The 13,235-nt window shown below is 37.0% G+C and overlaps 1 protein-coding gene across 4 annotated transcripts in view; it reads right to left on the bottom strand.

Moving 5' to 3' along the window:
- The window catches only part of nalcn (sodium leak channel, non-selective), a 76,045-nt gene that overhangs the window by 28,481 nt on the left and 34,329 nt on the right, over positions 1-13,235 (bottom strand). For all 4 annotated transcript variants that reach the window (XM_028022335.1, XM_028022337.1, XM_028022338.1 and 1 more), the window contains 3 exons: positions 10,952-11,143; positions 9,255-9,392; positions 8,256-8,330 (listed from right to left, as the gene is read on the bottom strand). In XM_028022335.1, coding sequence (XP_027878136.1) covers positions 8,256-8,330; positions 9,255-9,392; positions 10,952-11,143 — 405 coding nt within the window. The remainder of the gene's footprint in view (positions 1-8,255; positions 8,331-9,254; positions 9,393-10,951; positions 11,144-13,235) is intronic.

The raw sequence follows: 13,235 nt of genomic DNA, 5'->3' as shown, positions 1-13,235 counted from the left end.
AATTTAACATTCACATGTGTAGGCTTTACACTAGATGACAGTATGGTTAGATGGCACAAGCTATTCAGCACAAGAGTTCATCTGATTGATTCTGCATTACTTTTCTAGATGTCAAAGGCATCTCCTGTAATTGCTGCAGAAATAAGTATTAATTTGTCCTCTGGTCAAAACGTTTAAATTCATCGCGTGGTTAAGATTGTGGCAAAGACATCGATTTAATGTTAAAATGATACAATGTCAATTGTATCCCAGAAAAACATTAAAACGCATAAAAAGTTATCATTCATGTAATATATCACACATTATAGTAACTTCAGCAGAATTATTGCTTTCGGATTAGAGATGCACAAAGACATTTGAAGTTGTTGACCTGGCGATTTTCAGCTGATAGATGAAAAGTCAATCAGAAACTAACTATTATAACATCTTCTCAGTAAAATTACCCTACCTAAATGCTATCAGGTCATGCTAAGCTAACAACAGCGCTCCTCAATGTAGATGTTGTTACTGAAGAAAGATTAAAGTTAACTATTTTAGTATCATTTTTGTCAGAGGAAGCTAAGGGATATGAAAATATATTTCAACTATATCTTCTACTTGTCAAAACATGTCTCCAGTTAATTCAGGCTGAGACTAAATCAAATCAAATCAAAGTATCTGCACATCGACCACATGGAAAGTGTGATATTGTTGGTGAACTTGTAAATGTTTCCTGGCTTCTTTTTTTTTTTTTTAGCAAAGATGTTCTCTCACTGGTCAATTATGAAGCAACAATGGTTGGCAGCTAAATCATCCCTTTCTTTCTTTGGAACAAAAAACTGCACGGAAATAATAAACGTCAAAACAAAATAGGACTAAAAAGATAAGACAAATGCATAATACTTAGATTTTCTCTCTAGCTTTTTCTCTTCTCTACCCCTTCCTTATAAGCAAGATGACTCAACATCAGATTGGACTGGCCAACCCGACATCCTCAGCAGAACCCTCGTCTGGCAGATAACTTCAACAGCTTCTACTGTAGGTTTGAAAAGCAGCCGTTCACACCTCCCACCAACTTGTCTATATCTCACTTTGACACAAAAGCTCTACATGCAGCAACCACCCCTCTCTCTCAGAAATGTCTCCTAAGATTTCTGAGGAAGACATAAATATGCTCTTTCAGACGCAGAAAATCAGGAAAGATACAAGATCTCATAGAGTGTCCCCCTCACACATCAGAGCCTGTGCAGGCCGACTTAAGGACTTTTGTTAATACAGATTTTGGTGAACTTGGTGCCACCAGCTTCACCAACTTCAGCACAACAGTTCAAAGTCAGACAAATAAATGTGTGAAGGTTACTTATCCCCCCTTGTGTTGCCTCACACTTTGAGTATGCGTACAGACAAGAGGTGGATTTGATGGTCTACTGGTACAGTCAGAAGCACCTGGAGCTTAACTCAACAATTATTCAAGCAAGTTTGCGTTAGACAGAAATATACAATCAGGTCTACCGAGTTGATCATCAGGGGTGATGTTCCCACTATCCAGGACTTATACAGGTCTAGCCAGGGGTCAGGGAAAGGACAACTAGCATCTCTGCAGAGTGCACACATCCTAGACACAAACTGTTAAGACTTTTATCTTTGGGTCTGTGCTACATGGTGTTATTCTCAAAAACCAGCTGCCACAGAAACTCTCTAGCTGCCCTACTGACAAACAACCACACACAAATATTGCAAAGAGCAGTGTGTGTGTGTGTGTGTGCAAACTGTAGATACAAATTTGTCACATTCCTGACAATTCATTTCACATGGGCACAAACACACATTATTACCATCATGAGTGGCCTCAGGGGTAAACATCCTCTCCTATTTGGTTGATGTCTCCTGGCACAGGTTAAAAGATTTCTCCCCAGTCTCGCACCACCCTGTGGTCCTCTCCTGTGCTGTAGGCAGGAGTGATTTGTTGGGTGGAGATGGGCAATCAGTCTTTCACACTACAAAGTCCACCAGCCAGTGACGGGAAGGAATGAATATTGCATTGCACTCATGGTCTCTATGAAGTTGTTTCCCCTCCATGCATGGCTGACTGTCATTCCCAATATTCTACTATGTTTGAAGTCCTTGTGATGAAGATAACCTTAGATGTGTCACATGCTTGACTACAAGTGAACGTGTTCAGAAAATAGTTCCCATGCAAGTTTCATTTTTAGCTTTCATTTATCTTTTTAGAGAAATGTGCTTTTTTAAAAAAAAAAAAAAATGTTTTGAAATCATATTTAAAGTGACAAGCAGAAAAAAACCCACATAGAAAGCAGATGTGTCTTTTTCCTCTTATGGTGAAATTTCTGTACCTGTGTCTAATTCCTCCCATCACTTCTGTTTTCCCAGCTGTCTGCCCAAGGCTTTATTTCATTAAAGATTTTGAGCAAACTCAATTCCAAACAATAAATGCATTATACCAAATCAGTGTCGATGATTAGGAAATGCACGCAGAGATGTGGGTTTGTTTGTTCATGAAAGTGTGAAGACCATTGAGAAATTATTGCTACTAATATTCTCTTCAGTAGGGAGAAATAAACCAGCTGGTAATTAGCCACATCCCTTTTTTTATTTCCTTGTTATTAATGATTATACCTCATGCACACATGTAATGTGTGCTTTGGGGCATATTTTAAAGCAAGACTATAATCAAATTTGTGTATTCTCATAAGACTAATAAAATTCAAACCTATGCAGTTCAAAAATGCAAGCACCCCACGCTGTTTCTTACACCAGAGAAACCTAAACATAAAACAGTAAATGATTCTAAGCATATCAAAGAGAAGCTGATTCTTGCTTAACATGAATTTACTTCAGTCTTGTAATAGTAGGAGCTGGTTCATAGCTAGGCGTACAAAACCTGCTCTGCTTTATCTTTATTAAGATTCAAGGAGCAATTTTAAAGGAGGACCTTTAAATGTCTGAGTGGCCAAAAGTCAAACCTCTGTCAGCGTGAGAATTTGCAATGTTATTTACAGACTTATTAAACATTAAATACTTTTGTTTTAAAGCACTTTAGAGAAGACAGCACAGAAAAGCAAAGAGTTCCAAATCCTCTAGTATCAGAGCTCGTAGTGTTTCCATCAAATAAAGACAAATGGTCTGTCAGAGTTGACAGATGCAGGTCAGGCTGCAATCAACACACAAACAGTGACAGATGTTTTTACCTGCGAGGTCTATTGATGATGCCATTTTAGAATTAGTAAAATGACTGGACACAACCTTACACCTGTCTGTATGCACACACACACACACACACACACCCACATGTTTGTGCAGCTATGTCCTCACAAAGAGCAGTGTGTCCCCACAACGCAGTATATGTCAGGAAAATGGTCCCCATCAGGTATTAGAAACAAACGCATGGATAACCACCCACCCACCTACATCCTACACACACCGTTACTGGCTACAGTGAGAGAAGTACTGCAGATAGTTTATGTCCCTCAGTATGTTTATGACATACAGAGTGACATGAACAAAACGTGTTGCCTGGCAACTCATTTACCCTGATTTCACTCATTACTGCGCCACTGAGCGCACACATGGACCACGCTGAAGTAAATGTTTGTAACTGGGTGAGGGTGATATAAGACCTGTAATTAATTTGATCAATTTTAAGGCAAATGCAAAAGCAGCAGGTTTAGGGTTACCTTAGCCACAGCTATAACATTATAGGGTGTAACAGTAAATTTATTTGAAACTAACATTTCCCATGCAGGCCTTTCAACTAGACACAAACACGTTTCACACATGCAAAACTTTTATGTCAATAAAAGTTGCATCATTACAAATTTCTTGTTTTTGTTTTTTTGTATCACACAAATTGAAAAATTAGAAAATAATAACCTGAGTCAGTATAGGAACTAAAAACATGAATTACATGAGCTTAACCTCTCCTTTTTTAATTAAGTTTCTCTGTATCTAGTCCTAGGCTTTCAGACTTAAATAGTTGCTTAAATAAAACGTTGGTTTACAACATGATGCAAGCTAAAAGATTTCAAAAAGCAACATATCTGACATCAGTCAGTCTGGAAATGGTTACAGAGTCATTTCTAAGGCTTTGGGACACCAGGAAACCACAGTGAGAGTCATTTGCCTCAAATGGAGGAAACATGAAACAATAGTGAACCTCCCATTGTGAGCAGCTGGCCTACCAAAATGACTAAGAGGGTACTGAAGAATCAACGAGGATGTGCAGAAAGAACCAAAAACAGCAACTAATGCACAGATCACAGATGAGCTACCCCATCAACAAGACAGACCTTTAAACAACAAGATACACTTTTAGTTCTGAGGTTCATTTCAGGTAAATCCCAATGCCACAATCCTTTTTTTCTAAAAATATATACAGTCATAGACACTGATGAAGTAGTTTTGCTGAAAATATTTTTAATGGTTTCCTTTTCAGCAAACAAAAAACAGACAGGATATGGTTATTCAAAGAATTATGCAAACATATTTACTGAGTTTAACATCTTGCAATTGACCCCAATTGAACTCAGTTCACATTTATAAGGCAAGTTTGACTAAGTTGTTGCAATAGAGAAATAAAGCCTTTTTTTTAGCACTCATCTGGGTCAAAATGTATGCCAATTTATTTGAAATACCAGAGGCAGTTGCCAAGATACTTTTTACAAACATATTCTTTGCCCTCTGGAAGATGACCTTGAATTTCAAATTAGAATAAATATTTAACACTTGCCACACAAAAACCTTTTGCAGCTCTTTCCGTTTTTAGATTGCTTTTTGTGCCCATTTGTTTTTATTTCACTAGTGCAATATAAATCCATTATTGGACTGCCCTTCTGCACATTGACACCTACATTTTCTTGGGTGCATGTGGTAAGGACAGACCTGATGTATTAGTTTGTCACAGATGCTGTTTGTTATAAAGTTATCCCCCTTGAACTTTGACACATTTTTTCACATTATAACCAACAACTTCAATGTAGTGGAGGCTTTGATTATTGGATGCCATACAGGTGATGGAATGAACAGATGAGGAACATATGTTAAAGCGAGGCACTAGCATATAAGAGCAACACTAGAAAGCAAAGAAGCACAGAAGTAAAATAAAACCTAGAATAATCAAATTAAAATGAACCAAACTAAATTCAACGCCCAACCTATGAAACATAAATATAAAGCTGTGGTTGCAATATGACAAAATTGTGAAAAACCTCAAAGTGAATGAGCATATCAGAGAGGAATTATAGATAGGTTGTAGTGAGAGCCATTTGTTCAGTGATGTTTCTTTTACTTATAATGGTGTTATTTCATAAAATGTGTGTAAGTTGGCAAGTTCCAGCCCAAAGCTAAGTTCTGTTCCGATTAGCTCCTTCTATTCTGCTTTGGCTATTATTATGCTGAGCAGTAAGTCTATCATCTATTGATGTGATATAAAGGTCAGTTTTGTAAGCTTGACTATATGTTTTCACCTCTCTTTGACACGTAGACCGTAAATAAACAGGTAGACTGCTGGGCCACCTGTGACTGTGCACATGATGTTTGCTCAATCAGTACATGGTTGTGACTATAATGTTATCTAAGATGATTTAGTATGTTTGGTTTTCCAAATTATATTCTTCACACACATGAAAGAGGAAGCAGATTTTAGCAGATATACAATTTTACCACTATATTAAAGATACTTTTCTGGTTATTAGATAAAATTATAAATCTATCTAATACCCATATGCAAAGAATAGAAATTAGTACTTCGAGTTTTGTGTTAAAAAGTGGAACGACTGATTTCATTTAACTGAAAGAACAATGTACCAGCAAATTGTTGATAAAAAGTCTGAAATGACAATGATCTCACACAGCCAAGGAAACACAGATTTCAAAGAAATAAAGTGAAGTTGTTAGAATGCCCTGGTAATCACCTGAACTGGATGCAATGACCAATGTGAGCAGGTTTTCCATTGAGGAAACACACTGAACGTGGGTGTGCTCAATACTGATCCCCTGTGTCATTTCACCTTGTTACAGATAATATATCTATTTGTATTGATTTCTTTATAGAGCACCTGTAATTAACTTAAGGTGATACTAGCATCTGGTGTAAATCTTTATCGAAGGAAATACATTAGCTAAAGAAAATAGTAATGTACTTGATACTTATTTGAAGCTTACCTGATTTTGATATGAACAAAAATGAGTTAGTAAAGTCAGGCATCAAGCAACAGGTACAAATACTGCCTTACAAACCCTGTAATTGTTTTCTGGAAGGCATTTCTTAGAAAATTTGTTGTATTTGTTAAATGTTAAATGTTTGCTAAATCCCTGTCCTGTGGGTGGGTGATTACCATCAGGGGTATATAAATAGTGAGTTTCTGCACCCATGATTGAAGCACCTGTAAAATAGGCAATTTTACCGTCGCTGCAGCTAATCAGTCAGCTGTGGGAGGGAAATAACATGTCCAAGCAAACTGAAGCCTGTTAGCCAGCTACTAGGGCACACTGACTGTACTCAATAATTATCTGAGCATGTGTCCCTGACGACATTCAAGCTGATTAGCTACTTCTAGCTTCTGAATGGACATAAACAGAAGACCAATCCTTGAACTGCCAACATTTTTGTCTGGGATGATTTAGAAAACCTACTTCTCCACAAAACTTTGCCCACCGCAGGACTTAATCTGCATTTCATGACACAAACTGATTTTTTAAAGTTGAGGACACAACATCAGGAACCTTGCATTAGTATGGGAATACATGCCTTTCCCCTTTTTTCTTTCTTTAAATATACACTTTTTTAGTTGATTGGCAACTTTTAGAGCTGAGGCTTAAATAGGACAGAAAAAAAATACTCCATCTTGTTCATAATGTAGCGAAAATTCAACCTTGTCACTCATCACAGAGAATAAACACAAAGCGCTTAGCTTCTAATGGACCAGTATTTGTCACAACAAGCAAAAATGTCAAACAGCAGCCGAATCTGTAAGCACTTCATATGTTGGGAAGGCAGAAATGCCATTTTGAAATGCATTATTTGATGTACTTTCCTGTATTCTTTTTTTTATATATATTTTTTGTCTCTGAAATATAGATAAAAAAAAATAGAGTTCCCTTTTCCTCTGTGTTTAGCAGCACTGCATTTCTAAGGCTTGATTCTTTTGTGTTTAATTTATGGAGAGTCTATACTGCAGCCCACACAATTGACCTGCGCTGTTATGAGCATTTGAAATTGTTCACTGGTGAGTCTGCAAAAAAGCTCAGTGGGATTTGTTTTTCTCTTTTTTCTTAGAACTTGGAATGAGTCATGTGCAAAAAGGTAGAGACAAAAGACAACTCTCATTTACCTGCTCATGAATGAGGCTGGTACCATAGAAATGCACATAGCACAACATTTTAAAGCCACAGTAATTTTGCAGATACAATATGGAGATATAAGATGTTTTTAAATTAGAAGCTTGTACAAATCCTTGTGGCCCTACCTACTGTCATCTGGTCAGAAACACCAATCAAACCCCGGAGGAAGGTCTTAGCAAATTCTTTAGCTTAATCTCAACTCCACAGATAGATGGTTGAAACTATGACAAACATTGGATAAAACAGAATAACGTTTTGGGTTTAAAGAGAAAAAATCTACAAAAAGCCCCCAAATAAATTTTTTTTCAATTAAAAACTGTTTTTGTTGCTTTATCCCTTCATTTTGTAAAACAACAGGTCAAATAAAACATGCAACGGTAGAACTTTATTTGAAATTTGGTTCCATGACAAAGGTATATAAAATAACCCATAAAGCTATTAAAATTTTTAAATGTCAGACGTTATCTTGGTTTCAAACCTCTCAGGCCAAGTAGAAACTTTCTTTTAATCAATGAAATAACATACTGATGAGAAAAATCTGGCTTCTGTCCAAATCTGGTTTCTTTAAAGATGTTGGCCAATATAATAAATCTGCTGTTTGAATTTGCTCTGAGTATTTTCCACTGGCACCAGCTTATGTTTACGTTGAATTATCATCTGCTAAACCCAACTGCGTCTTTGATGGACAACTACATTTTATTTTGAGCAACTCTCAATAAAGTAATCTCCAAAGTTTTGCCAAGTAAAAAGATAGTCTGCAACAACACCAGCGTAGCAACATTACTTGGCAAGTAATTCTCAAAGTGAAGAGCAACATTTTACAATGCCAACACTAAATTACAAACAAAAGGATTATTTCTCATAAAACCGCTACTGTAAATCTATACTATAAAGAAATTCTAAGAATTTTTATTTACCTGTTTGAGCTTCTTTAAGTCTTCGTCCAACTCGAGATTGTCCAAGATAACAGCCACAAAAAGACTCAGAAGAATCTAAAATGCAACAAGAGAGATTTCAAATACAGCTGCATGGTGTGAGCTTCTTACAACATGTTAATAATAATTACCATCATAATAAAAAATGACAATGCACTCTTTGTGTATCTTTTCACTGTACATGCTCTGCATTGTATTCGTATTTGTAGCTTGCTCTGTCCTGGAAGACATCCTGTCTGTCTGAAGAGAGTTGTGAGTCATCCTGAGATTTGGTGTGCTGTCTGATGACTCCTTGTATCAGAGGGCCATACACTGAAATGTCAGCGCTTCTTACGCCTGCAAGTCTGATTATCTGTGATTAAATGTGCCACTTGAGTGAACAAAAACAGAGGCTGGCACTGAATGACCGCGCAAAGAAATTCATGCATTTATTTGACCTTTTTCTACTGTGCAGATCTTTGTAAAAGCACTCAAAGTGCTTGAACTTTTTCAGATTTTGTCACATTACAAACAGAAACTGCAATGTATTTTATTGGGATCCTATAATCCAATAAAATACATAAGAGGATGTTAATGCCTACATGCAAACTGCTATGTGTGGCTGAAAGCCATCTATGTTTTTGGGGGTTCATAACTTACATTTCAAAGAAGATTGGGCAAAAATCTCAGTAGCCAGATGGAGAGGTGGGCAGTATAAAACCACTATGTTATTTGCCTTTTATTTCACAATTATGCTCTACTTTGCATTGGTGTGTCAAATAAATATCTAATAAAACACATTAAAGATTGGGTTTGCCATGTTCAGTGACAACTGTAAAACTGTCAAAGGGTATGAATACTTTTAACCATAGTGGCTTTTACTATATGAGAATATAATCTTCAATAGAATATGACTGTGTATACAAATGTACTAACAGCAACCATCGAATAGCTTTATGTTGTTTATTTGACCCAATATAAGCAGCACAGCATGTTCCTCACCAGGGTAGCAAACAGATGGTAGAGGATGAAGTAAATGGCTACGACTGGAGCCCACATTGTTCCGACAGCCACCAGAGTCTGGTCCATGACATCTATCCAGCCCTCTTGGGTTAGGATCTGGAACATGGACATGAACGCCTACAGGGATGGAAAAAAAAAAGCATGATGACAGGAAAAAAATCTAAAGGCTAACAAGTAAAAAAGACAAGAGCAGCAGAGGAAGGAACAGAAAACGAGATAGAAGGAGGAAACTGCACAGACACAGCTGACATTTTAAACACGCTTCTTCACTAAGGAGCAAATATTACGCAGCTGCTGCATGAATTCCCTTCTGACCATCTATCCCCTTCCTTGCAAACAGATGCGAGTCAGGGAGAGTAGGGAGGAAGTGAGGACATGGACATCTTTTGTTGGCTTCGCGGAGGTCAGTTTAAGAGTAAAGAACAACCAGCTGTGAGACGGTGGCCCCCTGGAGTCAAATGGCACCCTGTACTTTATCTCTTTTTGTCAGCAGCACCATGCCCCTAACCCTTCCCACCTGCTGCCATGTCCCTGTAAGTGTTGATAAAGATAAACCCAAAGACAAACCCTGCCCATGGGGAAGACAGTCAGACATCATTAACTGTGACGTGTCTTTGTGTCGGGGTGCACAAACGTGTGTGCGTGGAACAGCAGCAGCAGCAAAAAAAATAATCATTAATCTGAGAAGAAAATGATAGTGATAGAGGGAAGGGTAATACAGAATACTAGTGGCAGCTGTTCACACGCAGTCTTTCATGTCCCGCTTGCCTAAGATCAGTGAAATGTTGGAAGGGAAAGAGGGGAAAAAAATACAGAAGGTGGAAAGTTGTCACTAATGAGAGAGAAAGATAAGTTTGTGAGCACTTAGAAATCAAAGGCAGTGGCACATCTGTCGACCCATCATGCACCCGATCATCAGCACCTGCAGGCCTGCGAATCACTTGTTTGAGGTGCCGTTCCAGAAACTCTTGAAATTTTAAACCTTGGTTTAGTGTTTTCATATGCCCCAATCTCTGAATATTTTAGCATAAACCACAGCATACTGCAGAATTGTGTGAAATATTAGTAAACTAATATTAACGCTAAACAACTATATGATTTCAACATTAACAAATATGAGACTTCTAGTTTTACAAGCACAAAGTAGCAAATGTCTTTGTTGGGACATATTGAAGACGCTATGAGTCAGATAACAAATGCTACAACTGATTTTTACCAAGATTATATAGACATACCAAATACAAAAAATGCAGACATAAAATCACAAAATAAAACTATTTGAACAAACTCAATTCATATATCTACTACATTCATAATTAATTCCTCTTGAAAAACACAAAGGTGGGAGTACAATCACATGGGAATGCATAACTGAAAAAAGATATTACTAAATTCACAAGGATGTTTTAAACAATCTGAAAAATACAACTGAAATAAGTCCACTGAAATAAAGCAGAACAAATGAAAGTTTAATGGTAAGAAGAGGAGGACAACGTCTCACATAATGTGCCACTAAACTAAATTCTCTAAAGAAAATTATGGAATCTACAGAACTCAAAATTCAAGCACAATTAAGAAAAGATCATTCAGGTCAAAATGCCATGCTTCAAAAGTGTTTTTATTATTGTTATTATTATTATTATTGGTCAATAAGATAAATGTGAGGAGTTGCTTACCCTGGGAAAAGTTGTAAAGCGGTCTAGCTCCTCCACAAAACAGAACATTTGCAAACTGATGGCTGACATGACGATGAGGAGGCTGGCCGTGAAGACCACCAGGCTGCCCAGTTTTTTACCTGGACCAAATATCTTATACACAAAGTCTTCTAGAGCAGGAGAAATTTTTATCAGGCGCACCACACGTAGCACCTAGGGACAAGAAAGACAAACACATCTCATGATTGCTATGTGTTCTTTCGGTTTGTACAGCAAAGTACGAGAGATCAGTGCTATTTATATATTTATTTATTCCAAGGCTGTGAATATATACCAGAGTTGCAAACATAGCAGAGTAATCCGAATTTTAACAGTAGCGATGTGGTGATTCTGTGCTCTGTCAACAGATTTAGCCTCTATATAGCTGGTGGGGACAGAAACCCCCAAAAGGTAATGTATCTTTGTCAGGCTTTGATTGGAAATCCAGAGAGCGGCTATTGATCAAAGTCTTCAGAGTGATGCTTCTGGCCAAAGATTTTTCTTTATAATCCAACATTAAACCAGATTAATGACTGTCTTTTATTCCCTGGAAACACAGTCAAAAAAAGACAACAAAGACAGCCAACTTGTTCAGACGGAAACATAAAGAAAATATTCACTGTAAAAGTACTAAGCCCATGCTGACAGATGAAGCAGGAAGACAGCTATTCCCTCATATACTAAGAGGCCCACTTTCTGTTTTACAGATGCTCACTCTGGGGCGAGGAACAAAGCAGTTCTGGGAATGAGAGGCTGTTACATTCTGTATTTTCTGAAAATGTATACGTCGTCATATTTTAGAGCCAAAAACTTTGCAACTCTTCGACAATAAATGCATCAAACTCTGCTTTCCACTGGGACTCAAAGCAAACAAGTAACAAGTAAGTTCGTAAGTTGGTAGCGTAACAGGAATATGCTACTATATATGAATGATGGTGCTGCATCCACCATCCATCATCTTTTTCACTGCAACATGTCAGTTTATTGGCAACACACACAAAAACAACATACAGCTAGTTCTTTTGCTGCAAACATAATCTGTGCAGAAAACATGGGTAGGCAAAATAAACACAGGGAGGGTGAATGGATCCCTCCTTCCCCTCTTAAAAACAGTTCTTGGACATAATGTCACAGAATATTAGAATAATTAAAATCTTGGATGTAAGGGAAGAAATTGAAAGCTGAGGGATGAGGACACAAAAACAATTGATACCATTTTCAGGACAAATAGCTCAAGCAGGAAGTTGACAGCCAGACCAGGAAATGAATATGGATGTTATTTGTGAATGTAATATTTATCAGGCAACTTTTCCTTTTTCTTTTTTTTTGTATGTGTTCTCTACCTGTTTTGTATGTGTTCTCTACCTGTGTATTTGTTGAAATTTGTATTTCAACAAATTTTGGAATAATTAATGGCCATTCTCTTCTCATGTGAATGAACTTTAAGTGGTATTATAGGGCCAAAAGACATTGTTGTGAGAAACTAAGAATGTATTTATAGAGTATAAGTAGATATCAAAATAGCATCACAGTAGTGCGACTAAACGTTCAGCACAATATAAAAATATTTAATAAATAAAAGATTTTGCCAAACCACCACATTGCTTGCTACTATAAAGTACTTCTGGCATTTGTTGAGAGAAGAGGGAACTCACCATTTGTGACCTTCACCTACTCAGTATATAAAGCATCACATAAAAAACTCAAGTTCAAGCTGAAGTCTTTGGCCATAGGTAGCCATTGTGTCATGAATTGTGGCCTGAGCTTAGCATTGCAAAGCTAAGTTAAGCTTAGCTCATCATGTTAAATTGCGTTTTTCGCCTTTCATGCCTTTTCTTCCTACCGTTTCTTCATTTTGCGCATGCATGTACACAGTTCAAAAGTCAAGTTATAAAAATGACTTCATTTTCTTGTGATCTCTTGCCTTTAGAGGGCAAAGTCCAAGAGAGTAAAAAAGCTGTTGTGATCACATAAAGGTAGAGAAGGACCACAGATACTTAGCCCTTAAATGCTGCACTTACGCTCAACGATTTTGAAAATATCACTATGATCATCTATTTGACAAATAGAGTGCTATTTATCATGTCCATGTTAGATCACAGTCATTGGGATCTCAAAAAATCTAAAGTTTAAATTTAATATGGTGAATCTATTCTTGTTTTATTATTTTATTTTTCATTTTTATCTAATGGTCATGTAGAAACATAGAGAATGCAGAAGAAATAATTAATCAGAGCAGCAGTTATGTAAAATTTGACACTGACTG

The sequence above is a fragment of the Xiphophorus couchianus genome, chromosome 7 (genome assembly GCF_001444195.1).
Source record: "Xiphophorus couchianus chromosome 7, X_couchianus-1.0, whole genome shotgun sequence".
Taxonomy (NCBI): Eukaryota; Metazoa; Chordata; class Actinopteri; order Cyprinodontiformes; family Poeciliidae; genus Xiphophorus; species Xiphophorus couchianus.
The sequence above is the reverse complement of the archived record's forward strand: the minus strand, read 5'-3'. Positions and strand labels throughout refer to the sequence as shown.